Genomic DNA, 23,741 nt, shown 5'->3' with positions numbered 1-23,741 from the left:
CTCCCCAGGGACTCCAGCCAGCCAGCACAGGGCCGTGTGGTGGCTGAGTATGGCCAGGCTCTACTTGTCCTCTGTGTGGCCACACAAGTCAGCTCACCTCTCTGGGACTCAGTTTACCTGAGAGAACAGACAGTGGAGTGCGCCGTGAAGCTGACGGGCAAGGCCATTGAGGCGGGGGACCAGTGAGTACCTTGCCTCCGTCACTCCTGCAGTCTCAGATGACTTCCTTCACCTCGCTCTGTTCTAGCTACTCCGTGCAAAGTTGGGCAGAGACAGCTGCCTCACAAGCCTGCACTGAATTTATGCCAGGACAAGTAGGCCTAGCAGCCCTAGCAGTGAATCAACCTGGCCACTACCAGAAGATGCCTATCACAAAAATCCAGGACATATTTATATCCCAAACCACAAGTAAGTAAGAGAGGTTTTCTGTTGCTGTTCATTTGAAATTCAGACTTGTCTGAGCCTCCCGTATTTCCTCTGGCAATCGGCCCACCCTAGCAATGGCATCAGGGAGGGCTCCAGGGCGGGACATACCAGCAGCTAGAATTGTTGCCCTGGCTGGGGAGCTAAGGGTGGATCTGACATTGTTTCGGGGGCCAGGGGAGAAAGGGAATCAAAAAGGAAAGGAGAATGTGCATTGGCTGGATACCAGACGGGGCTGACAAAGCCTAAAATACCTATTGTCACTACCAGGCCCTTTACAGAAGAAACAGGTCGCCAACCTGAAGTTGGTGACAACTAGGACTCTTTGCTCTACAAACCTACCTGGGGCCAGGCAAGAGCTTGAATGGCAATCGTCAAGGCAACCTGAGTTTAGGGACATGAGTGGAAAGGCCACAGAGAAGTAGCAAGAGGAGCTCAGGGAGAACAGAGGCTCCCTCCAGGGACCCCTCAATTCCTGGAAGGGGCCCGCCCTCCTCCGCCCCTCTGCCCATTGTCTTGAGTCTTGCGGGTGAGCCTGACCTGTCCAGGCCTTCACAGGAAAGGTCACTGTGTGTCCCAAAGTCCAGCAGAGAGCTCTCTAATCTCTTTGAAGGCCTCCCCTGCTGTGACTGGCCTGGGGGCAGGGAGACAGTCCCAGGGTGGAGAAAGAGTAGCAGCTGACGCAAGGCCCCCTGGTAGGCAGGACTTCAGGCCTGTCTCTTTAAATCTCAGGTAATTTGGGAGGAGGGAGGGAATGTCTGCACAGCACTCCCAGCGATTCCCAGCTCTGTGAAGTAGAGCACACTCAGAGCCCTGGGCAAGCAGACTGCTGGCCAGCCGGAAGCCCTCACAGGAGAGACAGGAGACGGGACCTCTCCAGGGAGGGGCCAGGGCAGCTGTTGGGGGGGCTGATGTGGCCCCAAGGCCGAGCCCAGTGGGGGTCAGGCCTCAGCCTCAGCCCCCCAAGGTGACCACCTTCCACTCCATGGGGTTGCCCTTGCCCAAGGAGAAAGGGTTAATTCTCTGCCTATGGAACAAGTTCTGCAGATTGTTTCACAGACAGGATTCCTGGGCTCAAAGCCGAGATGAGCTGAACCTGCTGCAGCAGAAGAGGTAAGCCTCACCGCCCGCTCCCAGCTCTTGCCCAGGCTTGCACCCCCCTGTGCCCCCATCTTTGCTTGGTCCACCTGGCCCAGCTCCCAGCCGGGAGGCTCCTCGAGAGCTGGATGTCTCAGCAGTCTTGGCTTTTGGGGCCGGCTGCCCAGGACACCAGGTGGGGAAGGAAGAGAGGCCCAGCACGGGCGCTCATTACGTTGGCGAGTTGGTTGAACTCTGTAGGCTTCTGAGTACTGCCTTAACAGCCAGGCACCTTGCAGGGCCACAGTGCTATCAATGCCCCTCCACCCAAGTGGTACAGGCAGGTCAGGACAGGGCCTCACCCACCTCTGCTCCGTGTCCCTGGAACGGCCTCTCCACAGAAGCCTGTAGTGTCCATGGACGAACGGTGGAATGGAAAAAGGAGAGGGGGAACCGAGAACCCAGAAAGAACTGTAAAAATAGACGGAATGTGGAAAGAGTGTGAGTTCCTGTGTGCTTATCTCAGTCAGACCTTGGCCAACACCTCACTTTAGTCCAGGTGCTGTCAGGGGAAGGGGGAGGTGTGCTGAAGCCTGGAAACAGCTCAGACCCAATCCTGCAATGTTTCCCTTCATGGTGGAGCAGGTGGCAGGGATGCCTGGTCCCAAAACCAGGCCAGTGCCAGCACTGCTGTCATTCAGGTTAGGTGGTAAGAGCATCCTCAGAAGACTTGCTTCACAATTATACAGCCCCTAAAACTTCCCTAATTGCTCCCCACCCACCATGGCTACTTAGAGTTGGGGTTGGGAGCAGGCCGGGACAGGGAAATCTATGGAGTCTAGAGGGTACCCTGTGTGTTCTCTCCCACTTGGAGGGCTTTCACGGATTTCCTCTTTTCACTGGCTCTAAGCTAGAAGGAAGTCCTGACCTGGGGGCTTTCCCAGAGCCCCTAGGAGAGAGATACTACAGCTATTCATTTAGAAAACCCCAAAGTTTCTGTGTCTTAGAATGATTCTCCCTCTCTGAAAGCAGGGGCCTGCCTCAGCCTCACCACAAGGCTTCCTGGGGTCTCCTGTACTGCTCAAGGCTTACGGGCTAGGCCTGTGCCCATTCATTGAGCCCAGGCTTCCTGTCTCTCACTCCGGCCACCCACCTTTCTCCCCTAGGCCTGGGAGGTTGGAGGCAGGGCACATGTCTGGCTGCTGACGTCTTAGGGCCACAGAATGGCCCTGTTGTTGGAGAACAGATCCTCACTACTTCCACTCACCCCTGCCCACTCCAAGCACCTGGGGCTGGGGGCCCCATGCCCAAGCACAGAAAGGCCTGGGACAGGGAGGCGAAGGCCAGGCTCTTTGTAGGCACCTACTGTGAGGTGAGGACACAGCTGAAGGCTCAGGCCCGGGGACAGCCTGGCCCAGAAGAGGCTGCTGCACTGTGTGCCTCGGTTCTTCTTAGGACTACGTGCTAGGCTTGTGCAGGACTGGGCTGTGAGATCTGATGTCACCAGTTAGGGGACCTCCCTTGCATTCCTGATCTTCTCTTCTACTTTGCTGGCATCTTCTTCCTGGACACCTGGCACCCACAGAGTTGGCTCCCTGGGTACATCCTTCCTGGAGCGAGCTGCCATGGCCTGGAGGGGTGTTTCCCAGTCTCTGCCGCTAATGCTCTAGGGGGCTGCTGTGTGAGGAAGGACAGCATGGACAGTGGAGAGGTGGGGGACATTGATGTGCAGGTTGATGCCGGGAACTCTGTTCTAGTCCCCATTGCCAGCCTAGTCTCAGAGTCTCATATGCGGCCAGGCAAGTAGGGCTGTTGTCCCTGCATAAGTGAGGCAGACAGGGGTTTGAGGGTGAGTCTGAAGGCCTGCCACAGGGGCGCAGAAGGGAGTGTGGGTGTGGTGGGTGAGCTCCCTGGAGCAGAGCATGGCCAGGAACACAGCCTTTGCGGTCTGTACGAGACGGCACAGCCTCCCCCTTCCTCTGTGTGTACAGCGGACGTCCTCTGGGTCACAGCCACACCACCCCCTCCTTAAGCCCAGTGCGGGGCCTCGTCTGCACCCTCCACCTTCTCTCACTTCTGGATCACCTCTCCCTCTGGCTTGCATTTTCTCATTCCCTGATATTCAATGATGAAAAGTTTATTGAGCAGAAGATGCTGCACTAGGTTTGCAGGAATGAACATGATACATTTCCTGCTCACAAGGGGCCGGCTTTCTGATGGGCAGAGTTGGTTTGACCAACATCAGAGTTGAACCACTCAAAAAAAAAAAAAAAGATATGTAACTATGCGCATGTAATACCCATTTAAATCCATAATGGTTGCAGCTGTATAGACGCTTTCCTTAATATTCCCTAAGTAACATTCTATAATAATAGTTTTTCACAGCACTCACATCATCTCGAGTACTATCAGTCACCTGGGTATGTTCAAAAGTGTACAGGAGGACATGCAGACGTTACACACAAATGTTTTGTCACTGTCAAGAAGGCATGTTGGCAAGAGTGGGTTCTGGGGTCCTGGTACCCATTCCTTGGAGTGAGAGTGATGACTGTGTGGATTGAACTAGAGTGTGGTGGACATCACAGAAAGGTACAAACAACATGAAAGCAGCAGAGGAGGGCGCTGAGGTATCTGATTTCAGCTACCATGGGGCGTGCTGGAACGTCTCAGAGGCTGCCCACCCTGACCGCCCACCCCTTCTATGCTGACACTGTCTCTCCCCGGGCAGAATGGTGGGCATACTGGAGGCTTTGTTGTACCTTTTCTCAAGTATATGTCTCCGGTGCATAATAGTTACCTTTGTTTAGGGGAATTGGTACCTATCCAATTTTAAACCTTTTATCTCCCCCCACACACCTTTCCTCCATCCCTTAACCCATCTCACAAATATCTGCTTTCTTATCTTCTCTCCATTGTACCCTGTAAGTTATTTACATTTTGAGTTTCTGGTTGTGTAAATAGTTACATGGATACATAGGATAGAAGGATCTGGGAAAACTAAAGCCGTGAGATCCACCCTTATACGCTGCGGTCCTGCGTAGGTAAACGCATGCACGCCTACATGTTGATAGTCACAGGCATAAAGGAGTTAGCACAGCATAGAAGATGGCCCAGCTCTACCTCTCCAGCTGCTTTCCCTAGGCTTGGGCTTCTTCATCCCACTGCCAGGACTTCAGGCTGCAGGGAGGTGACCTCCCAGTGTCTGGAGGATGCCACCTCCCACACATTACTGATTTTACCTTCTCCTGTGGCCACTGCCCCAGACTTGTCCCCAGCCTCCAAAGGAAAACAAGGAGGAGTCATAAAACTAGAAAAACCACATAATTCAGTGGTAGGAGCCTGGGGCTATGTTCTTGGCCAAACTTTCTGACTTTTAACCCTGTGTGATCTTCTGACAGAAGTTTGGCCGTGTGGCCTCGGTTTCCTTTTCTGCAAAGCAGAATCACCCAGCTTTTGATACAGGGCCGAGGAGAGCAAAGGTGAAGAGTGACTGAAGTGTTGCTTTAGAAACTGGCAGCTCGTGTGATAAATGGGATTATTGGGATTAAAAAAAAAAAAAGCAGTAAAAAGGTAACTAGAATAACAGCAGGACTCAGAGGGGTCAACAACTTCCTCTTAACAGAGCTGAATTTACCAGGTCATGACTTTATGGTAGTCATATTGGGTCCCACTCTCAGTGTCACCCGGTGGGCACCTGTTCTGAGGCAGTGCTTGCAGATGCACCAGTGGGTCCCCGGGTACTCACGCAGTCTCCTCTCTGTGTCCTCTACTAACTCTGATTAGCACAGAGAGCAAGGACAGAGACAGCTGGTGGGCCCCTCAGCGCAGTTCGGCCTCTGACTTCCTTGGATAGTCACTTCAAAGTTCTGGACTTCTGTCTTTATTTGTTGCATGAACACGTAAACAGTGTAGATTCCATCTTGCAGGGTTGGTAGTCCTAAACTTTGGGGTTGACTTTCTGCATCTCCAGTACTTAGAAGAAAAGTTGACTCTTGTCTGTGGCAAACATAGATGCACTGTGCGTGAGAAGGAACAAATCATGGCGGCATTCAAGGGACAGAGTAGAGGACAGAAAGGGAACCTCAATGGGTTGCCCAAAGGTGGCCCAAGTATGTAATCAGTGGTTTGTTTACTCAATAAAACATGTACTTGGTTCTGTGCTGGAAATCCCACAGTTCAGTTCCACCAACCCAACATTGAGCTGCACTGTTCAAATTATACTCACCCAGAAAAGCAAAACATTGTGAAAATACCAGTCCTACTGCTCCACAGTTTCTTTTTGGTCCTTAACCAGTGGGGGTTTAAATGGTTTCAATGTTTTGTTTCTTCCTTTGTTTGTGTGTAATGATGTTAAAAATCATTTTGGATGTATAGAGAATTTCTAAGTCTTATTCATGTGAATAATGCCTTTTATTTAATGGGTTATGAATAATTGTACCTCTAAATTAGAATTTCTGCGCCACAGTGTGATTGACACCTTGGGCAGGAGGATTCTTTGTGGTAGGCAGCTATTATGGGAACAATGTTTTTGTGTTGTTCTTTCCTCTGCCCTCCAGAAGCCAGGGGCTCAGCCCATCCGGGAGTTGTGGTCTGAGTTCCCGTGATGAGCTGCTACTGGAGAACTGACAAGACCCTTTGGTGCTCTCTGTCCCCCTGATACAAAGCCTAGAGACTCATATTTGGGGGTCTGTCTTCTTGCTGCCAGTAACTTTAGCTAGAACTTTCTCTTCTGTCCTCTTGTGGCCTTCGGATGTTATTGCACATAATGACTTTCTGGCACAAACCTTCAGACTCCGTCCGTCTGCACACCTGTGCCACATTCGCTGGGCTTGCAGCTAGAGGTGTCCATTCCCCTATAAACCTTGCCAGGTTGGATTATAAGCTGCTTCTTCATCTAGAATGTAGTCTCCTAGATTTCCAGGTAAAACACAACATTTCTTTCAGTTTGCACTGCAGATAAACAAAGACCAATTTGTTGATATAAGCAAGAATGACCCCAATATAGCATGAGACATATCTTTAAAAGAATATTATGTACTAGATTCAATTTTGATTGAGCATGTTATATTTTCCCATGGTAAATCTAGCTACCCTACATCCTCCCTAGGCCCACTAGGATAGCAGTAGAGGTGAGAAAAGAAGCCCAGCAGGAAGAGAGGCCTGTAGAGGGCATTTGTAAGCTTCAGAGGTGTAGAGGGACGTAAAAGGAAATTGCTAAACCTTTATTGCGGAGAGAAACAGACACTGATTGTAACACATAGTGCAAGACACTGGAATGAAAGCAAAGCCAAAGGACAGTGGAAAACCCAGGGATGATGAGGATGAGGATGAGGATGAGGATGAGGATGATGAGGATGAGGATGATGAGGATGATGGTGTGTGTGTGTGTGTGTGTGTGTGCGCGCGCGCGCGCACGCGCATGAGGATGGGAAGGGAAGTGTGGGCTCTAAACTATCCATGGAGGAGGGGTTTGGTCAGATGGCTGGAGTGGAGGTGGTGTAGAAAACTTGTTTTGCTGCTGGGTTTGCATACCAAGCATACTGTTTTTCACTTAGATTATATGTTTGCTTAAGGTTGGCTTAGAGGTGGCTGATGCAGATAATAAGGAGGGGTGGTAAAGCCAAACCACCTTTGTGGCATCACCACTGATTCATCCATTCTACAGCTAAGACGAGTGAGTACCCACCACATGCTAGGCACAGGGGAGACAATGAACAATTGCTGGCTGGAGGAGCCGCTTTGGGAGGAAGGAGCCCTGTGGGCGCAGGCACAGGGAGAACTGTGTGCTCTGTGGTGCTGAGGCGTGTGGTGAGACCAAAATGCTGAATGTCAGGAGTGAGTGGGAGCAGCAGAGGGTGGAACAAGACTGCACAAAGACCTCGAAGAACCTCTGTGTTCTCTCCCCTTGAGCGCTGAAAGACCCACTGGACTTCTATGAGCTGTGATTGCATTTGCTGTTTAGAAAGCAATTCTTGGCAGTAGCAAAAAAAGGGTGGATTAGATGGAGATGCGGGGTGGGAGGGTGGACGGGAGGGCACTTCGCTGGTACTGGGCTGGGGAGTAAATGCGTGAGTTCATGAGGACTAGAAGGGACAGAAAGGAAGGGGGTTAATGGAAGATGTAAGCTTAGCTACTGTGTATACAGGGCCTAGTGATGACCTCTGGGGCCTGCGGGGGTAAGCGGGGACCACAGTTAGAGAAGTATGCACTACATTTCCACTCTACTTGCAGCTTTGCACTAGATTTTTTGCCACTGCCGGCACTTCAGCTCCTGTGGATGTCATTTTGTATGTCATATAATTGGCCATCAATGGATAAATAGCATTATTACATTCAGTCTGAAAGACCATGTAGCTCCAGGCCAGCAGAGAGAATGGAATAAAAAGGTTTCATGTGTCTTAGTTGGGGCAAATTCTGACTTTATAAGAGATTTGTAGTTCATTGAAGAAATAAGAGCAGGGATTTGGTCTGGGGAGACAAAGAAGATGAGTTTGCCTTGAAACAAATGAAAAGTACTTAATAGGAAAAGACAAAGAACCAGGAAAAGAAACAGAACCTAGAAATCTACAATTTTGAAAGATACATTAAAAGGAAGAATGGCGAACCAAGATCTACATGCAATTCAGGGAATGAACCTGCCACATGGGAGTCTCTAGCTTTTCAGTATCTGTCATTGTTGCATAGTTTATATCATCACGGTTGTTAATAGTACAAATAAATATCAGTTAAGCCCTAAAGGTAGCAGGTCTGAGAATGCGGGAGAACACTACTTCTTGAGCTGTAATGTGTGCCTCTTAAAATGGAAAATCCTGAGCTTGCTTCAGATCTACCACACTCCCGCTGCTGGCTTGAGTAATGCTTCTCAAACTTTAATATGCAAAAGAAGCAGCTGAGCATTTGCTTAAACTGCAGTCTGATTTTTCCAGATCAAATGGTGGGTCTGAGAGTTGACATTTCTTATAATGTCTCACCAGATGCTGATGGAAGCCTGTGGGAGCTGAGATGGGAGAAGACAGAAAAGGGACAAAGGCAGAGAGAGAGAGAGAGAGAGCAGAGAGAGACAGAGACAGAGAGAGACAGAGACAGAGAGACAGAGAGAGGCAGAGAGAGACAGAGAGACAGAGAGACAGAGAGACAGAGATCAGCCTCTAGCAACGCTTTCTCACAAGAGCCACTGAGCCACTGTTGCTTTGGAGTTGAACCCTAAAGATGCTATCGTCCTGGGGAGGAGGCAGGTGCTAGAACCAAAGGATTCAGGACAGAGGGCTGAGTAGGCAGAGCAACAGGAGGAGCCCAGCTGCCCTCTGCACAACTGACTTTCTCTGCAAGTATGCGGGAGGAACTCCTCACACACCTAGTCCACACAAAACAAGGCTTATCCTGGAGGGCAATCTCAGAACACCTGCTGAGGCCAAACAGGACCTCAGGGGTAGCGGGGACAGGTCAGGAGGCAAGTGCATGCTTAAGTGAAATCTTCCTTCCTTGCCCGATGTATGCAGATAGCACATACACTCCCTGCATACTTGGTCCCAGCATGCAGGGGCTAGCAATCAAGTTAAGACCAAGAAAGTGGATAAAATGTTGGCTTGGGCTGACTGATGAGTCAGGTGACTTTGGCGCTACCCTGCTCTGCCTGCCCTGATCACCTTGGGGTCCATTGCAGCCAAGGAGCACCTGTCTTAGAGCACAAGGCCACCGTGGCGCCACAGTTGAGTGTGCTCCCTGTCCCACCTCTCTCCCCACTCCCCTCACAGGATCTGGGAGTCTCCTCTCCTGCTAGCTGCCAAAGAAAACGATGTCCAGGCTCTGAGCAAGCTACTCAAGTATGAAGCCTGTGATGTGCGCCAGAGAGGTAAGGAGGGGAGCCACAGCCCCTCTCCCGGGCCACCCTCACATAGGGCTAGCGTTGCCCCCTCCCTCTGCTGCAGAGTAAGCGTGTGACTCTTCTCTCTGCCATGCCAGGAGCCATGGGGGAGACAGCGCTGCACATAGCAGCCCTTTATGACAACCTGGAGGTGGCCATGGTGCTGATTGAGGCTGCCCCAGAGCTGGTCTTTGAACCCATGACATCTGAGCTGTACCAAGGTGAGGCTCCAGAACCCCAGAATGGAGAGAGCCCTGTTCTGCTGTGTGTTTTCAGCAGTCTTACCAGTGGATGGTTTAAAGAAATGAGAGAGGACATCCCCTCCTCCAGCGGTCCCTAACTTCTTGTCAATCCTGATTGTGCGTCACTAGAGCACCAAGCCTCAGAGCTACCAGAGGGCTAGATAGGAAGAGATGTGGGGAGCCAGACCCCCCAGGAGCCCTGAATTCTCCTAGGCTTCTGTCCTCCACTGTAAGATGCCCAAGAGAAGGAAGGCATGGATGCAAATGGGAAGAATCCCTGTAGAGTCCTGGGGACAAACCCAGGACTGACAGCTCTCTCTGTCCAGGTCAGACTGCACTGCACATCGCTGTCATGAACCAGAACGTGAACCTGGTGCGCGCACTGCTCACTCACGGGGCCAGCGTCTCTGCCAGGGCTACGGGCCTCGCCTTCCAGCTCAGCCCCCACAACCTGATCTACTATGGTAAGTGCCAGGGCCAGGCTGGGAAGGAGGAGGAAGAGGAGGAAAGCAAGGTGCTGACCTGGGGGTTGTTAAGGTGGGCTGTCTGGGATGGAACAGGCCTTGCTGTACTGCAGATCAGAGGCCATGTCTCCCTACCACCTCTGCATTGTCCTTTCCTCTGGTTCTGCTGGATAAGTGTTCCCAACCCCCAGCCTGGGTATAGGGAGGAGGAGACAGGCACTTGTGGTGGTGGGGGGACACAACTTCATACAGTGATCCTGCTGCCTCCTGCCACTAATCCCTCTGTGTCCCAGGGGAGCACCCTCTGTCCTTTGCAGCCTGCGTGGGCAATGAGGAGATCGTGAGACTGCTCATAGAGCACGGAGCTGACATCCGGGCCCAGGACTCACTGGGTAGGAGCTAGATGTGCGTGGATACTAGGATGCTGCAGACGGTGTGGGGAGGAGGGGCACAGGCCATCCCAGATGTGGACGGGGCCCACAGGGGCATCAGGCCCGTGGCCACATGAGAGCCCGCCCTCCCCAGGGAACACCGTGCTGCACATCCTCATCCTGCAGCCCAACAAAACCTTCGCCTGCCAGATGTACAACCTGCTGCTGTCCTATGATGGAGGGGACCACCTGCAGTCCCTGGAGCTCGTGCCCAACCACCAGGGCCTCACGCCCTTCAAGCTGGCTGGAGTGGAGGGCAACACTGTGGTGAGCGCCTCCCCGTGTCTCTCCATGAGGATGCCCAGCCTGCCCTGGTGGCCCCAAGAGGAAGGAAACAGGCTCTTAAATTCTACTCTCAGATCAGCCTGGGATGCTTCTCTGGATGCCCCTTTCGCCTGTCCCTGTTCTCTTTTCTCCCCATTTTCCCTGACCTGAGTGGTGGAGGCTTATGGTCTACATCACTGCTGAGATGACCCATAATGCCCAGGACCACCTGGCCTACTCACAGCAGCCACCTTCAGCCCCTCTCAACTCCCTTTCCAAGCTCTGCAGGGAGTCAGGGGGTGCAAGGTACACCCAGCTGTTAGAGAGAGCAAGAAGAATTTAGCAGTCACCATAGACATGAGCTCTTCTGGCCTCCTGAGCCTGTGGCCCTGACAACCACCAGCCTCTCTAGTGCTATTGTCCCCTGAGTCCACATCCCATCTACCCTCTGTGACACCCTCTCTGCCTGTGACACCTGACCACCTTTGCCTCCCCAGATGTTCCAACACTTGATGCAGAAGAGGAAGCACGTCCAGTGGATATATGGACCGCTCACCTCCACTCTCTATGACCTCACTGAGATCGACTCTTCGGGGGATGAGCAATCACTGCTGGAGCTTATTGTCACCACCAAGAAGCGGGAGGTATGGGGTCTTCACAGCAGATCTCCTGGCCAGGGTACCCGTGTTTTGGGGCTGTTTGTCCTATTCCCTCTACTGCAGGCTCGGCGCATCCTGGACCAGACACCGGTGAAGGAGCTGGTGAGCCTCAAGTGGAAGAGGTATGGGCGGCCCTACTTCTGCATTCTGGGTGCCATCTACCTGCTCTACATCATCTGCTTCACTGTGTGCTGCGTCTACCGCCCCCTCAAACCCAGGACCACAAACCAGACCAGCCCCCGGGACAACACCCTCCTCCAGCAGATGCTCCTTCAGGTGATGGTCTACCAGTAGCAGATGGCCGGGACAGGACCCTGCCTCTTGGCTTTTCTCAGGCTGGCCCTGCTTTCCTGTCTGTATACCATGCAGCCCCCTCACACAGCTCTCTGATGCAGACACAGTGCATGTGCACAGAAACAAACGTGCTTCATCTAGGGGCAGACTTTGAGGCTGGATGGGACCTAGTGGAACATAGTGGGTTGGAAAGACCCAGACAAAGCTGCTAGCCCTAGGCCCCAGGGCAGGCAGGGTGGGTGCACGGAAGCCTTGCTTGCTTTGACTGTCCTATTTCCCCTCAGGAAGCCTACGTGAGCCCCAAGGACGACCTGCGGCTGGTGGGGGAGCTAGTGAGCGTCTTCGGGGCTGTGATCATCCTGCTGGTGGAGGTGAGCTGTGAATGGGATTGGCGTGAGGCTGGTGGCCCCAGGGATCTGATCTGAACTCAGGTCCACAGGCACCTTTTTGTCCCCCTGGCTCCTATTCCAGATTCCAGACATCTTCAGACTGGGGGTCACTTGCTTCTTTGGACAGACCATCCTTGGGGGGCCATTCCATGTCATTATGTGAGTCACCTTTCTCTCATTCACAATGGCCTATGACATCCAAGGTCTCAAGGACCTTCATGGAATAGCTCCCTCTGCAGGGTTGTGTGTGTCCTTAGATTCACGCCATTGTGTGACAGACAAGTCACTGACTGTACAGGAACGGTCCCAGTTGTACTCTTGACATCCTGTCTTCAGGAGAACCCCAGGCCTCCTCTCATCACACCTTGTCCTGCTCCCCCCAGCGTCACCTATGCCTTCTTGGTGTTGGTGACCATGGTGATGCGGCTCACCAATACAGATGGAGAGGTGGTGCCTATGTCCTTGGCCCTGGTGCTGGGCTGGTCCAACGTCATGTATTTTGCCCGAGGATTCCAGATGCTGGGACCCTTCACCATCATGATCCAGAAGGTCAGTCCCACTTTCCATGCCTATCTGAGAAAGGTCCCAGACCAAGCGTTGGCAAACATTTCTTGAAGGGACTAAATAGTGCCTAAATATTTCAAGCTCTATGAGCCATGCATTGTCTTCATCATGTTACTTGATGCTTCTTTTTCTCAAGCAATGCTTTACAAATGTTAGAACTGTTCTCAGTTCATGGGCTATGTCACAAGGGGCCGGTAGGTTTTGCCTGTGGGCCATGCTTTGCTAACCCCTGACCTAGGACAGGGAGCTGTTACACTTATCAGGGTTACATCTGCTAGCTTTGAATGGGGCAACTGCTCCAGAAATATGAAAGGGTCTCTCTGCCTCCTCTTCCCTCTAGATGATCTTTGGAGACCTTATGCGATTCTGCTGGCTGATGGCGGTGGTCATCCTGGGTTTTGCTTCAGGTAAATCACCTGCGCGGCATGAGGGTCATGGAGGGAGAGGTGGTAGGTGGAGAATGCCTCTGGCTAAGCTTGGGGAAGGGAGGGAAGGAGCCAGGGAAGCAGAGGTCAGAGGAGATTGGGCAAGGTCTGAAGAAGGGACATTCTTCAGGGGTGAGGGAAAACAGGCTCAGGGAGATGCAGCATTTGGGAGCAGGAGGATGAGTCTAAGGGATACAGGAGCTCAAAATGTGAAGTGCTGTGGCGTTCAGGGGGTGATCCTGAGGATGAGGGGAAGGGGATAGAAATAGGGTACAGAATGCTGGATGTGGCTAGTCATGATGCAGTTGCCATGGTAACTCTCACCCTCTTGGGTGGAGCAGCCTTCTATGTCATCTTCCAGACAGAGGACCCTGATGAGCTGGGCCACTTCTACGACTACCCCATGGCACTGTTCAGCACCTTTGAGCTCTTCCTCACCATCATCGATGGCCCTGCCAACTACGACGTGGACCTGCCCTTCATGTACAGCGTCACCTACGCCGCCTTCGCCATCATTGCCACATTGCTCATGCTCAACCTCCTTATCGCCATGATGGGCGACACCCACTGGCGAGTGGCCCATGAGCAGGATGAGCTCTGGAGGGCCCAGGTGAGTCCCTGGCAGCTGGGCTGGGGGAAGCCATCACCTTCCTCCCCACCAACTGGCCATGCTCAGGCAGAAGCAGGATATTTTGACCCTACATGTGTCCAATAGTTATCACACATTATGGAAAAAAAATACCAAGTATGCAGAAGAAATGAATTAGCGATACAACTAAGCATTCCTGGAATCTCTGGAATATTCCTCAGTTTTGTCAACAATTTAAATCTCAAAAGGGCCAGTGAGATAGCTCAGCGGACTAAGCACCTGCTTTGGCAAGTGCAGGGACCAGGGTTCAATCCTTGGTCCAGCATGCCACGTGGCCCCATCTCCAGGGTGCACTGAGCCAGTGACCACGTCTGGCAGTGGCGGTGCACGCCTGTAATCCCAGCGCTGGGTAGGCTGAAAACAGGAGGATCACTACAAGGCCAAGCTGCATAGTGAGCCCTTGTAGTAAATACATTAAAAAAAAAAAAGTCTCAGTGTTGCTCCTCAGGAGGTTGAGGCAAGAGGATCACAAGTTTGAAAAAGTTTGGGCGACTTAGTCAGACTATCTAAAAAAAAAAAAAATAAGAAGGATGAAGATGTAGCTCAGTGCACACCTTAGTGTTTATATTGAATAATCAACAAAAATAAAGCTAACATTGCCTGCAACCATATCAGTACATTTTGTCAAGTTGGCTTGGCAGTATTTAAGCCTGTAAAATTTGACCCAGAAAAACTGGAAGTGTTAAAAATAACACTGCAAAATTTCCTGTAGCAGCAGAAATCATCTTCAGTCAGATCATTGTGATGGACGTGAAGGACGACGAGATGAATCAAATCTTCCGTTTTAAATATTCTTAGAAAAGGATTGATCGCAACAAAAGTAATTTCAGGAAAAACAAGAATGGAAACTCCCAACTCTAGGAGGCCTGTAATGATGGCGTATAGGAAACAATAAAATCTGAGGTGGCTCAAAGGAATTTTCTCAGGGCAATATTTTCTCCATGAAAGTAGATTAGCATCAGATTTCTACACATGATGCTTACATTTATAAATGGCCTTTAGATAAGGTAAAAATATTCCATGGTATTTTGTCCTTTTTTCCCACTTGTTCTGCTGTCTCCCTTCCCCTTGGAGTAAGGCCTCTCCCTCCCTGGGTCTCTTGCACCCTGCCTGAACCCAGCTGCATCCCCCTGGCTGTGTCACTGGTGGTGAGCTGCAGACATCAAGCGTCATTAACTCTCTCCTACAGAAAAACCTAAATGCAGTTCACACTGCCGTCCCTGATCACAGCCTTGCTCACTAGGCTGGGAAGCCCCGAGCTCCTGCATCACCTTGCTGTTGCTAAATTGCCCTCCCTCTGCCTGCGGAGGGAGCCTGGTATCTAACTCCCCCTTCTGCCCCCACCTGCAGGTGGTAGCCACCACCGTGATGCTGGAGAAGAAGCTGCCTCGCTGCCTGTGGCCCCGCTCTGGGATCTGTGGGCGAGAGTACGGGCTGGGGGACCGCTGGTTCCTGAGGTAAGCACCAGCACAAGGCTGGGCAGTCCCTGAACAACCACCTCTGCATGGTGACCTTTGGCTTGGACAGCTCCCTGCTCCTAGGGACCCTGTGGAAGTCTATGGACTCACTAGCTCCCATGTCCTTTGGCTGGGCTGCAGCTACTGAAAAAGGGACCCCAGTAAGAGTGGACCCCTTAAAGCGTACTCAGAACGGGTAGATCAGAACTTAGAGCCTGGTAGTCCCCACCTGCACCTGAGGTGCAGAGAAGGACAAAGGCCTGTAATGGTGGTGCTGGGTGTGGACAGGACACAAGCCTTGGTCTTAGCTCTTCTCCTCAATTCTTCCTCTTTCCAATCTTCTTCCATTCTCCAGGGTGGAAGACAGGCAGGACCTCAACCGGCATCGAATCCGGCGCTATGCACAAGCCTTCCACACACAGGGAAGCCCTTATTCTCAGGACTGGGACAAAGACCCAGTGGAAAAACTGGAGGTGGGCCGCCCTGTGGGGCCCTACCTGTCCTTCCTCACCCCTTCGGTGTCTCGAAGTACCTCCCGCAGCAGTACCAACTGGGAAAGGCTTCGACAAGGAGCCCTCCGGAGAGACCTGCGGGGCGTGATCAACCGGGGCTTGGAAGATGGGGAGGGCTGGGAATACCAGGTCTGAATGTGCACTGGTCGTTGTAGCATCCAATCCAAACCCAAGCAACAAAAGCACACCAGAAACCTAGGTCTCATCTGCCAGGTCCAAGAGGGAAAGGGGGGTGGCATGAAGGTCAAGGCATGCATGCTGGAAAGAACCACTCCAGGTCCTCAGTCTCCCTCAGATGGGGCAAAGAGAAGCAGAGTCTACGGCCCTCCCTGTGCTAGGCACTTCTTGCTCTCATACGGAAGTCCCACTGCACACCACAGCACTTTAAAGACAGGTTCGCCTTCTCGAGAACCTGTCACCCCCATGTCATAAGCGGGAAGGACTCCTTCACAGGGTGCACCAGACAAGTGTCAGGCTCATGGAGAGGCGCGTGCGGGAGGGAGATGGGTACCACCCCAGGGAGGGGGAGGTGGGGCTGGGTCTCGCACCTTCCACCTTCCAATAAAGCCATTTTCTTCCCCTTGCCCTGCGCCTCCTCTGCATTTCTGCGTCTTGTGCCCTTCCTGCCTACAACTCCAAAGCCTTCCACCCTCCTTGAAAGTTGAAGCCTGGACACACCTGAACTTGCAAATTCCCTTCTTTCCCTTTAATGTGGGGGAGGCCAGTGAAGGGGGGAGGACCAAGGAATACAGTTTCCACTGCCCAAGGGCTGGGCTGAGTGTGGCAGACAGGAGGTGGCGGCAGTGCCTGGCTCCTGTCGTCTCACTTGTCCCTCCTTGGACCTGCGTCCAGCTGGGTTCTTGCATGGTCAGTCAGTGATGAGCTGCTTAACCCAGCTGCATTCACACCTCCACTGAGCCAGGCTGCCTCAGGTGTTGCTGAAGGAGCTGAATGTTGTACAGCAGCTTCTTCTGGTGCCCAGCCAGGGTGATGCCAAGGGCAGGCAGGTCTCTAGGGGGGAGGAAGTGGATCAGGTCTGGGCCAGCTGCTTCAAGATCCCAAGCTCACCCCCTCTCCTGGGGCCCAGAGCATCTATCTGCCTACCCACACGCCTCCCCCTGCTTACTCCAGGCTGAGCTGAGCCACGTCACTGAAGGTGCAGAGGCCAAACTTAGAGAAGTTGTCCTGGTAGCACTCTAGTCCAATGGCTGAAAGCCAGGCCTGGGGCGAGTCCAGGCAAGGGAAGTCCAGGGCCACAGGTTTCAAGAGGGCCTGGGAAGGTCTAAGGTGAGGAGGGCAAGCAGGTTAAGGTCAGTTCAGGGTCTCCTCTTCATCTTAGCCCTCTCTCCTCAGCTTTCTTTTGGTTCTCATCTACCCTCCCTGGATATCCCGGGCTCCAGCCCCAAGCTCAGACCTGTCCCCGGAGCCCCCGTCAGCCTGCAGTGTGTCTGGTTTGCGGATCATCTTGTCAAATGCAGCCACCAGCTGGTCAAAATGAGGCCGCTGGGCTCGGTCCTTCTGCCAGGTGTCCAACATGAGCAAATGTAGTCCAGGAGGGCAGCCTGGAGGCGGTGGCAGCCGGAACTCCTGCTCTATGGCATTCAGGACCTAGGGACCAGCAAAACATAGGCTGATGAGAAGCTACTGCTGGGAAAGTGTTAGGAGGAGGGGCGAGCAAAAGCCAGGTGCAGCGTGAGGTGGGAGCGGGGAAGAAACTCAGAACTAGGGACCAGGCCACTCGTGAGGTAGTAGGAGGGAAATTTTAGTGTCCTCGTGCCTGGGAGGGGGTGAAGGGGCAGCACCAGGGTCAAGTGCACACCTCCTGCTCGCTCATGTCCCAGTAGGGGCGCTCTCCATAGCTCATCACTTCCCACATGAGTATCCCGAAGCTCCAGACGTCACTGGATGTCGTATACTTTCCGTGTGCGATGACCTCGGGGGCCGCCCAGCGAAGCAAACAACCTGAGCTCTGAGAGGTGGGATCAAAAACAGATCAGCCCTCCTCTCACCAAGGGTCACGCTCGCTGAGTCTGCGCTCAGCTGTGCACTGAGGTCTTCATATCAGGCAACCCAGAGAATGCTCTCAGGCATCCTGAGAGGGTGGCACAGAGAACATGAACCTGTGCAGGATCCAGGCCCGGAGAGTCAAGGCTGGTGCCCAGCTCTCCTGATCCAGGAGCTCTTCCGAGTGACAGGCAGCTGACAGGAACTTCCGCAAGGGTCCTGCAGCTCTTCTGGCCCTCCTGGTTCCTTCTCCCAGCCTCAGTCTCTGAATCCTTCAGGAGCCCTTGTCCTGGCTGCCCTCCCCTCTCAAGCACATCAGCCCCTGATCTCCAAGCATGGAGAATCCCACCCCAGGAGCCCACCTCAGGAGCCCAGCCCAGGTCAAGCTCATGCTCCAGCACTGCGGAGGGATGCTGAGAGCCCAGGCCCCGCACTCACCTGGGGGCTGTGGCCAAGACGTGCCACCTTGCACACCAGGTGGCTATTCACCAGCACACTTCTGGCAGAGAGCGCGCGGTGCACGAAAGCAAAGCTGGCCAGGTACTGCATGGCGGCCGCCACTCCCCGCTGCATGGCCACCAGCTGCAGGCTGCTGAACTGGCCCTCCCGCTGCTGAGGGGCAGGGGGCAGAGGTCAGCACCAGGACCAGGAACCTCGACATGGTGCAGACCCTGGCATGAGAGGCAGATGCGGGCAGATGGCGAATTGGGGAAGCAGAAAATGTCCTGGGGTGGGGGAGGAGGAAGCCCAACAAGGCAGGTGGGATGGAGGCAAAGTACAGGGCTGCAGCTCCAGGGGGCCGTGAGAACCTCAGCTTCCCTGTCCCCACAGACCCTTCTCCACCAGCCTGGACTGACCCTGAGGAAGCTGTCCAGGGGCCCAAGCTCCATGAATTCTGTCAGCACCATTAAGGGCCGGCTCTTGGTGACTACGCCCTCCAGCCGCAAGACGTTGGGGTGCTGGAACTGGCCCAGCAGTGCAGCCCGGCCCAGGAAGGTCATCTGCAGGCTCTCGGCACCCCCAGCCCACAGGGCCTGGATGGCCACGGCCTGTTCGCGCCGGCCCCGGGGCTGCAGGCGGCCCCGACGCACTTCTCCAAAAGAACCTGGGAGCACAAGTGCAGGTTGGGCAGTGTCAGGGAGGCCTGGACCTAGTAGGGCCTTGGACCAGAAAGGTAAGGAGGAGGAATCCCCAGACCCACCGGGACCCTCCTTGTCCCTGCAGTACCTGCCCCAATGACTTCCTCAATCTTGATATATGCAGGGTCAACTTCTCGGGTGAGTTCGCGGATGGCCTGGCAGGGGTCCTCATAAGTAGAGGGGTCGATGTAGTACTTTACCCCAAGACCTACCGGGTAAGGTGCACTGTGAGACTGGGGTACAAGGCCAGGTGCCTATGTTCTCACCCCCAGGAGATGGCATTGTGGTGCCCCTCAAGCTTGCCCTCCCCAAGTCCTCCAGCCTCGTCCAGTTCCCCTTTGCTGCCCCCACCTGGGCTGCTGTACTGCTGCAGCTGCTCTGTGTAGCCTGTCCCACGCCGCTTCCTAAGGGACAAACCAGCACCTTAGGAAGACAAACCAGCTTCCCAGCAGGCTCTAGGGAGGGAGTGGACACTACCAGGCTGCTCCTCCCCACCTCTGCATGAGGTTCAGGACAAGGTCTGGGGTTGTGGAAGGATGTGTGGGATGGGGGTGGGGGCTGGGCCACAAGGGTAGAAGGGTGCTAGAGAGGATGGGCAGGAATGCCAGGGGCCTCACCGCTGGAAGATGAAGACAAGCACAGTGATAGCCGCTAGCAGGAGGAAGGCCAAGGCCCCCAGGATGGAGCCAATCAGCAAGGACAGCTTTTCTGGGAGTGGGGAGGACAGCTCACCTGAGGGAGCCAAGCCTGGGTCACAGGGGCCAGCCCTCTACCAAGAGTACACATGCACCGTGGCATACACACACATCCACAGGCATGCCCAGACACAGGTACATGCGCACCCCAAACTTCATCCAAACACACAGGCAGGTCTATACCTCAAAGCCCAGGTCACACACACACACACACACACACACACACACACACACAAATCCACAGGTACACATCTCAAACTCTATGCCACACCTGCACATATACACATATATACAGGAATATACCTAAATCCCCACGCCACACCCATGCACACATATGCAAGTCCACACCCATACACATGCACAGACAGGCAGGTCCACACCCCAAACTCTTGACCACACCCACACACATGCATACACACACTCACAGGCAGGTCCACACTCCATCTCTATAACGCACCCACACACAGGCACACACACACACACAGAGGCAGGACCACATTATACCTCTACAGCACACACACACACACACACACACACAGATGAGCACCTGCGTACTCAGTCCTTCATGTGCATCCACATCCTCTGTAGCCCCTTCATATACCCAACACACACTTACAAGTCGCATGCATCTCTACACCCACAGTCCCTATACCCCACCCAGAATGCCCCTAAGCTCAAAGATCTGCCCCTAAGGGCACGGTCAGCACAACACTCTTCTCACAGCACCCTGTCCAAAGCCTCTGGGCCATCCTGGGCAGAAGTTCATGGCCTGGCCAGTCCCGGTCAGTCCTGACTATTACTCTGGCCTCCCCCTGCCTGTCTATGCCTTGCCTCACCTTGCGGCAGTGTCTGGAAATAGACCTTGCCCCCGTAGGGGCCATGGCCAGCGGCAGTCCGTGCTCGCACCTGGAAGCCGTAGATGTGGCCCGGGCTCAGCCGTGTCACTGTGGCAGTGTTGGTCTCGCTGGTCAGGGTGAAGGAGTGCGATTCATCTTCTGCCTGGGGAGCACAGCCATCACTCCCTGCCTGGCATGGCAGGCCCCCTGCCCCCGGCTCTAGGCCCTTGGAGTCTCCTTGTGTGCCCGTAAGACAATGCCAGCCCCTGCTGAGGGGCTGCAAGCTTCTTCCAGCCCTGCTGCAGCAGCCCCTACCCTACCTTTTGCCCACCTGGTCATAGTAGCGGAGCTGGTAGTCAAGGATGTTCCCATTGGCCTGATCGGGCTGCGGCCAGGACACAGTGATGCTGTTGGCTGCCCGGCTCACTTGGTGCACCACAGGGACTGCAGAGGGGACTGAATTGTGGGGTGGGGGTGGAGCTCAGATGATGGAGTCCAAAGCAGGCCAGATGGAGGGCAGGAGGGCAGGAGGGGGATCCTAGGATGCTGAGGCACGGTACCCTTGAGGGGAAGGGAAAGGTTTACCTTCGTGGCTGGTGCTGACATTGATGGCTGCAGCCTGGGGCGGGTCAGGGCTGAGCTCAGTCACCCCGTTGACAGCCTGCACCTCCAAGACATAGGAGACGTGTGCTCGGAGCCCCCCAACTAGCACTCGACTCTCAGTCAGTCCCCTCTGGCGGGGATCGAAGTGCACCTCATCCCTGCAGCGGCGACATGTGCCTGCCCCGCTAGGCTCCTGAGGGGCCCCACATTCCTTGCACACAACGTTGAAGAGAAGGTCTCCTCGTCCGCCCAGCTCCTGAGGCAGGCGCCAGTGCAGCATGAGCACAGAGCCTTGCACCTCAAACCACAACTCCCGGGGAGCTGATGGAGGCCCTGCGGGGGCAGAGCCAGGAAGGCAGGAGTGGTGGGAGGAAGGGTTGAGGAAAGCAGGTCAGGAGGGTGGATGGCCCAGGGGGAAGAGACAGAAGAGCAGCAAACAGAGCCCAAAGTGGGAGGAGACAGGAGGGAAGCAGGCGGGAAGCAGGAGGGCCAAGGGGGAGGAAACCAAGGAAACAGGAGAAAGACAAGTCAGTTTCAAATGCAGCACCCCCAGTGTGGTGTACCCTCCACTTCCAGCCCCACCCCTTGGGTCTTTCCCATTCTGGGCTGGTGGGGTACTCACCGGTGCAGGGAGCCTCTGGAGGGTCAGAGCTGGCCCGGTAGAAGCCCTGAAGGCAGGGGCAGATGGGAGCCGCAGGGTCTACAGCATGGCTGCGCACAGGGCATGGTGAGCAGGGGTCATTCCCAGCTAAGGCCTTATAGGTCCCCACAGGGCAGGCTGAGGAGGCAGAGGAAATGGGGGTGTCACACTGACAGCAGCTGAGGTCACACAGCTGCTGGGGTGCATGGAACTCCAGAGTGAATCTTCTTTTTCTCCTGAGACCTAACCACCGCCCCCCATCTCTTCCCAGGAGCAGAGAAGTATTCTGTAAATCACTGGGACAGAAACACATTTCCATCCAGGTGAAGCAGAGGATTCTGGGGGCTGCAGGCAGGGCCAGCCCAGGTGTGGGAGTCCCGGGCTGGGTTGCATAACCTCCTTCTGTAGTCACTCTTCTTCTGTGCTTCCATTTCCACTTCTGCCTGCTTCCCCAGCCACCAGGCCCTTCAGGAAACCTCCTCAAGCAGGTGACAAGGGTAACAGAGGGCCCTGTCCAACCACCTAGCAGCTCAACTTTTAGCTTCCATCACTTCTTAGCCTGTAGCCCCAGTACCCTTACAATTGCTGCAGAGGGCTCCAGAACATTCTATATAAGCAAGTGGGAGCATTTGTATGCCTCACAAAATAAAATTAGAGAACACAGGGCCTTTTTGAAGATGGGTTATTTCCGACCTTTGAGGGACAAAAGGAACTATAGGGTGTTCAGAAGAGGAAGCCTAGGTGGGGGGCAGGTGAGAGGTGCTAGGCAGGTGACAGGAAATGGGTCTTCACCTTGGCAGGCCTTGTCTCCGCGTGCAGGCTGGTGTCCTGGCTGGCAGCGGCAGCCCCCGACAGCCACCATCCATTTGCCTTCCCCATTGCAATGCAGTTTGGGGGATTTGCCTCCAGCCTGGCCTCCCACACCATCTTCCTCCAGCTCTGCGTGAGCCACACAGGTGCCCTCAGCTTCTACCAGCGAAGCCCCCCCAGCCCCACTGGCCTGTGTCTCTGGAAAGGAGGCGAAGGCCCGCAGTACAGGGGCACAGGTGTAGGAGAAGAGCTTCACAGCCACCAGGGCCAGGCAGGCCCCCGTGTCCTGGAAGGCCACGTAGAAGCCGCGCTGGGTAAGAGGGCCGAAACTACGCTCCTTGACATTCAGCTGCAGCCCGGCCCGCTGCCCGGTCCTGTGGGGCCCCACGGCCCAGGAGGAGGAGGAGGAGGAGGAGGAGGAGGCAGGGAAGCTCTCATCTGCTGCAATGGTGTCCACTTTGGTCCAGCGCTGGAGGTGCCAGGCGGGGCTGCCGTCGGGGCTGTCAGGCTCCTCCGCCTGGCGGTAGTAGAGAGTGAAGGTCTCCCGGCAGGTGCCTCCGCTCACGCCCAGGCTGGCGCAGGCTCTCACAGAGAAGTGGAGTCTGATGTGGGCCCTGTGGGCCCCTCTCCGCTCCACAAAGTGGGTCTGTAGCCAGTTGTCCTGCACGGTGCCCACGGGGGCCCCTGCCACGTGGCACGCCTCGAAGGTCCGAGTCAGGCGGCTCTGGTCATCCAGCACGCTCACCTCATCCCACTGTCGGACAGGAGAAGATTAGCTGCCCTGGGCTGTGCAAGGTAGTTTGGGGGACAATGAAGGGCCCTGTCTACTGTGCTGAAAATAAAATTCATGACAGGCATGGCACAAAGGGGAGCCTAGGAGATCCCATTCTTCGGGAAGGAGGGATGGAGGGAGTGAGTCTGAGTCCACTTGTGTACCCAGGGCTTCTGGCATTGTTCCTATTCTGAGATGGTAGAGTGGGCCAGGGCTCAGAAGGGAGAATGGACTCACCCCACCTGGGGGGTAGGTCAGCCAGCCGATCTCCGAGGTCTCTCCTGTAGTGTCCAGCAGCACCTCTGCCCAGACAGAAAGGGACACACAGTGCCAGCAGCAGCCACTCCATCCCCAAGGGGAACCAAAGACTGTCCCTCCCTGGTCCATTTCATTGGATAGCAGGAGCTCAGCTGCCACCAGGACCCTGTCCCTGGAATACTGACAAGGCCCTCACGATCCCCAGGCTGTCGTTCCTCCAGGCCTTCACTCTTCTCTGCCTTTCTGGAACCCTCACCCTGCCCACTACAT

The 23,741-nt window shown here is 54.4% G+C and overlaps 2 protein-coding genes and 1 long non-coding RNA gene across 6 annotated transcripts in view; 1 reads left to right on the top strand and 2 right to left on the bottom strand.

Moving 5' to 3' along the window:
- The window catches only part of LOC111816139, a 132,614-nt gene that overhangs the window by 100,649 nt on the left and 8,224 nt on the right, over nucleotides 1–23,741 (bottom strand). The window contains exons 2-3 of the long non-coding RNA XR_002820627.1: nucleotides 11,008–11,016; nucleotides 5,491–5,496 (exon numbers count right to left, since the gene is read on the bottom strand). This is a non-coding gene — a long non-coding RNA (uncharacterized LOC111816139). The remainder of the gene's footprint in view (nucleotides 1–5,490; nucleotides 5,497–11,007; nucleotides 11,017–23,741) is intronic.
- Nucleotides 1,208–16,281, top strand: Trpv6 (transient receptor potential cation channel subfamily V member 6). Of its 2 annotated transcripts, XM_004629030.2 has the most exons (15): nucleotides 1,208–1,536; nucleotides 9,255–9,352; nucleotides 9,463–9,585; nucleotides 9,933–10,070; nucleotides 10,364–10,462; nucleotides 10,596–10,768; nucleotides 11,263–11,409; nucleotides 11,488–11,700; nucleotides 12,003–12,089; nucleotides 12,190–12,266; nucleotides 12,491–12,656; nucleotides 13,012–13,078; nucleotides 13,438–13,706; nucleotides 15,096–15,202; nucleotides 15,558–16,281. In XM_004629030.2, the coding sequence occupies exons 1-15, from the start codon at nucleotides 1,409–1,411 to the stop codon at nucleotides 15,847–15,849; spliced, it is 2,184 nt and encodes a 727-aa protein (XP_004629087.1). In that variant the 5' UTR covers nucleotides 1,208–1,408; the 3' UTR covers nucleotides 15,850–16,281. The 2 variants fall into 2 exon arrangements, with proteins under 2 accessions (XP_004629087.1, XP_023568550.1); XM_023712782.1 differs by lacking the exons at nucleotides 1,208–1,536; nucleotides 9,255–9,352 and having other exon boundaries at nucleotides 9,504–9,585; nucleotides 9,938–10,070.
- Ephb6 (EPH receptor B6) lies at nucleotides 16,407–23,708 on the bottom strand. 3 transcript variants are annotated; one of them, XM_023712780.1, is made up of 15 exons: nucleotides 23,451–23,708; nucleotides 22,424–23,195; nucleotides 21,614–21,769; nucleotides 20,974–21,324; nucleotides 20,720–20,844; nucleotides 20,389–20,551; nucleotides 19,475–19,589; nucleotides 19,209–19,261; nucleotides 18,946–19,065; nucleotides 18,576–18,823; nucleotides 18,157–18,330; nucleotides 17,534–17,683; nucleotides 17,129–17,322; nucleotides 16,841–16,996; nucleotides 16,407–16,725 (listed from the first exon to the last, which is right to left on the bottom strand). In XM_023712780.1, exons 1-15 carry the CDS (start codon nucleotides 23,598–23,600, stop codon nucleotides 16,617–16,619), a joined length of 3,036 nt encoding a protein of 1,011 aa, XP_023568548.1. In that variant the 5' UTR covers nucleotides 23,601–23,708; the 3' UTR covers nucleotides 16,407–16,616. The 3 variants fall into 3 exon arrangements, with proteins under 3 accessions (XP_023568548.1, XP_023568549.1, XP_023568547.1); XM_023712781.1 differs by having other exon boundaries at nucleotides 18,157–18,327; nucleotides 18,946–19,068; nucleotides 23,451–23,706; XM_023712779.1 differs by having other exon boundaries at nucleotides 18,946–19,068; nucleotides 23,451–23,704.

The sequence above is a fragment of the Octodon degus genome, unplaced genomic scaffold, assembly GCF_000260255.1.
Source record: "Octodon degus isolate 3935 unplaced genomic scaffold, OctDeg1.0 scaffold00027, whole genome shotgun sequence".
NCBI classification, from domain to species: Eukaryota; Metazoa; Chordata; class Mammalia; order Rodentia; family Octodontidae; genus Octodon; species Octodon degus.
The sequence above is the reverse complement of the archived record's forward strand: the minus strand, read 5'-3'. Positions and strand labels throughout refer to the sequence as shown.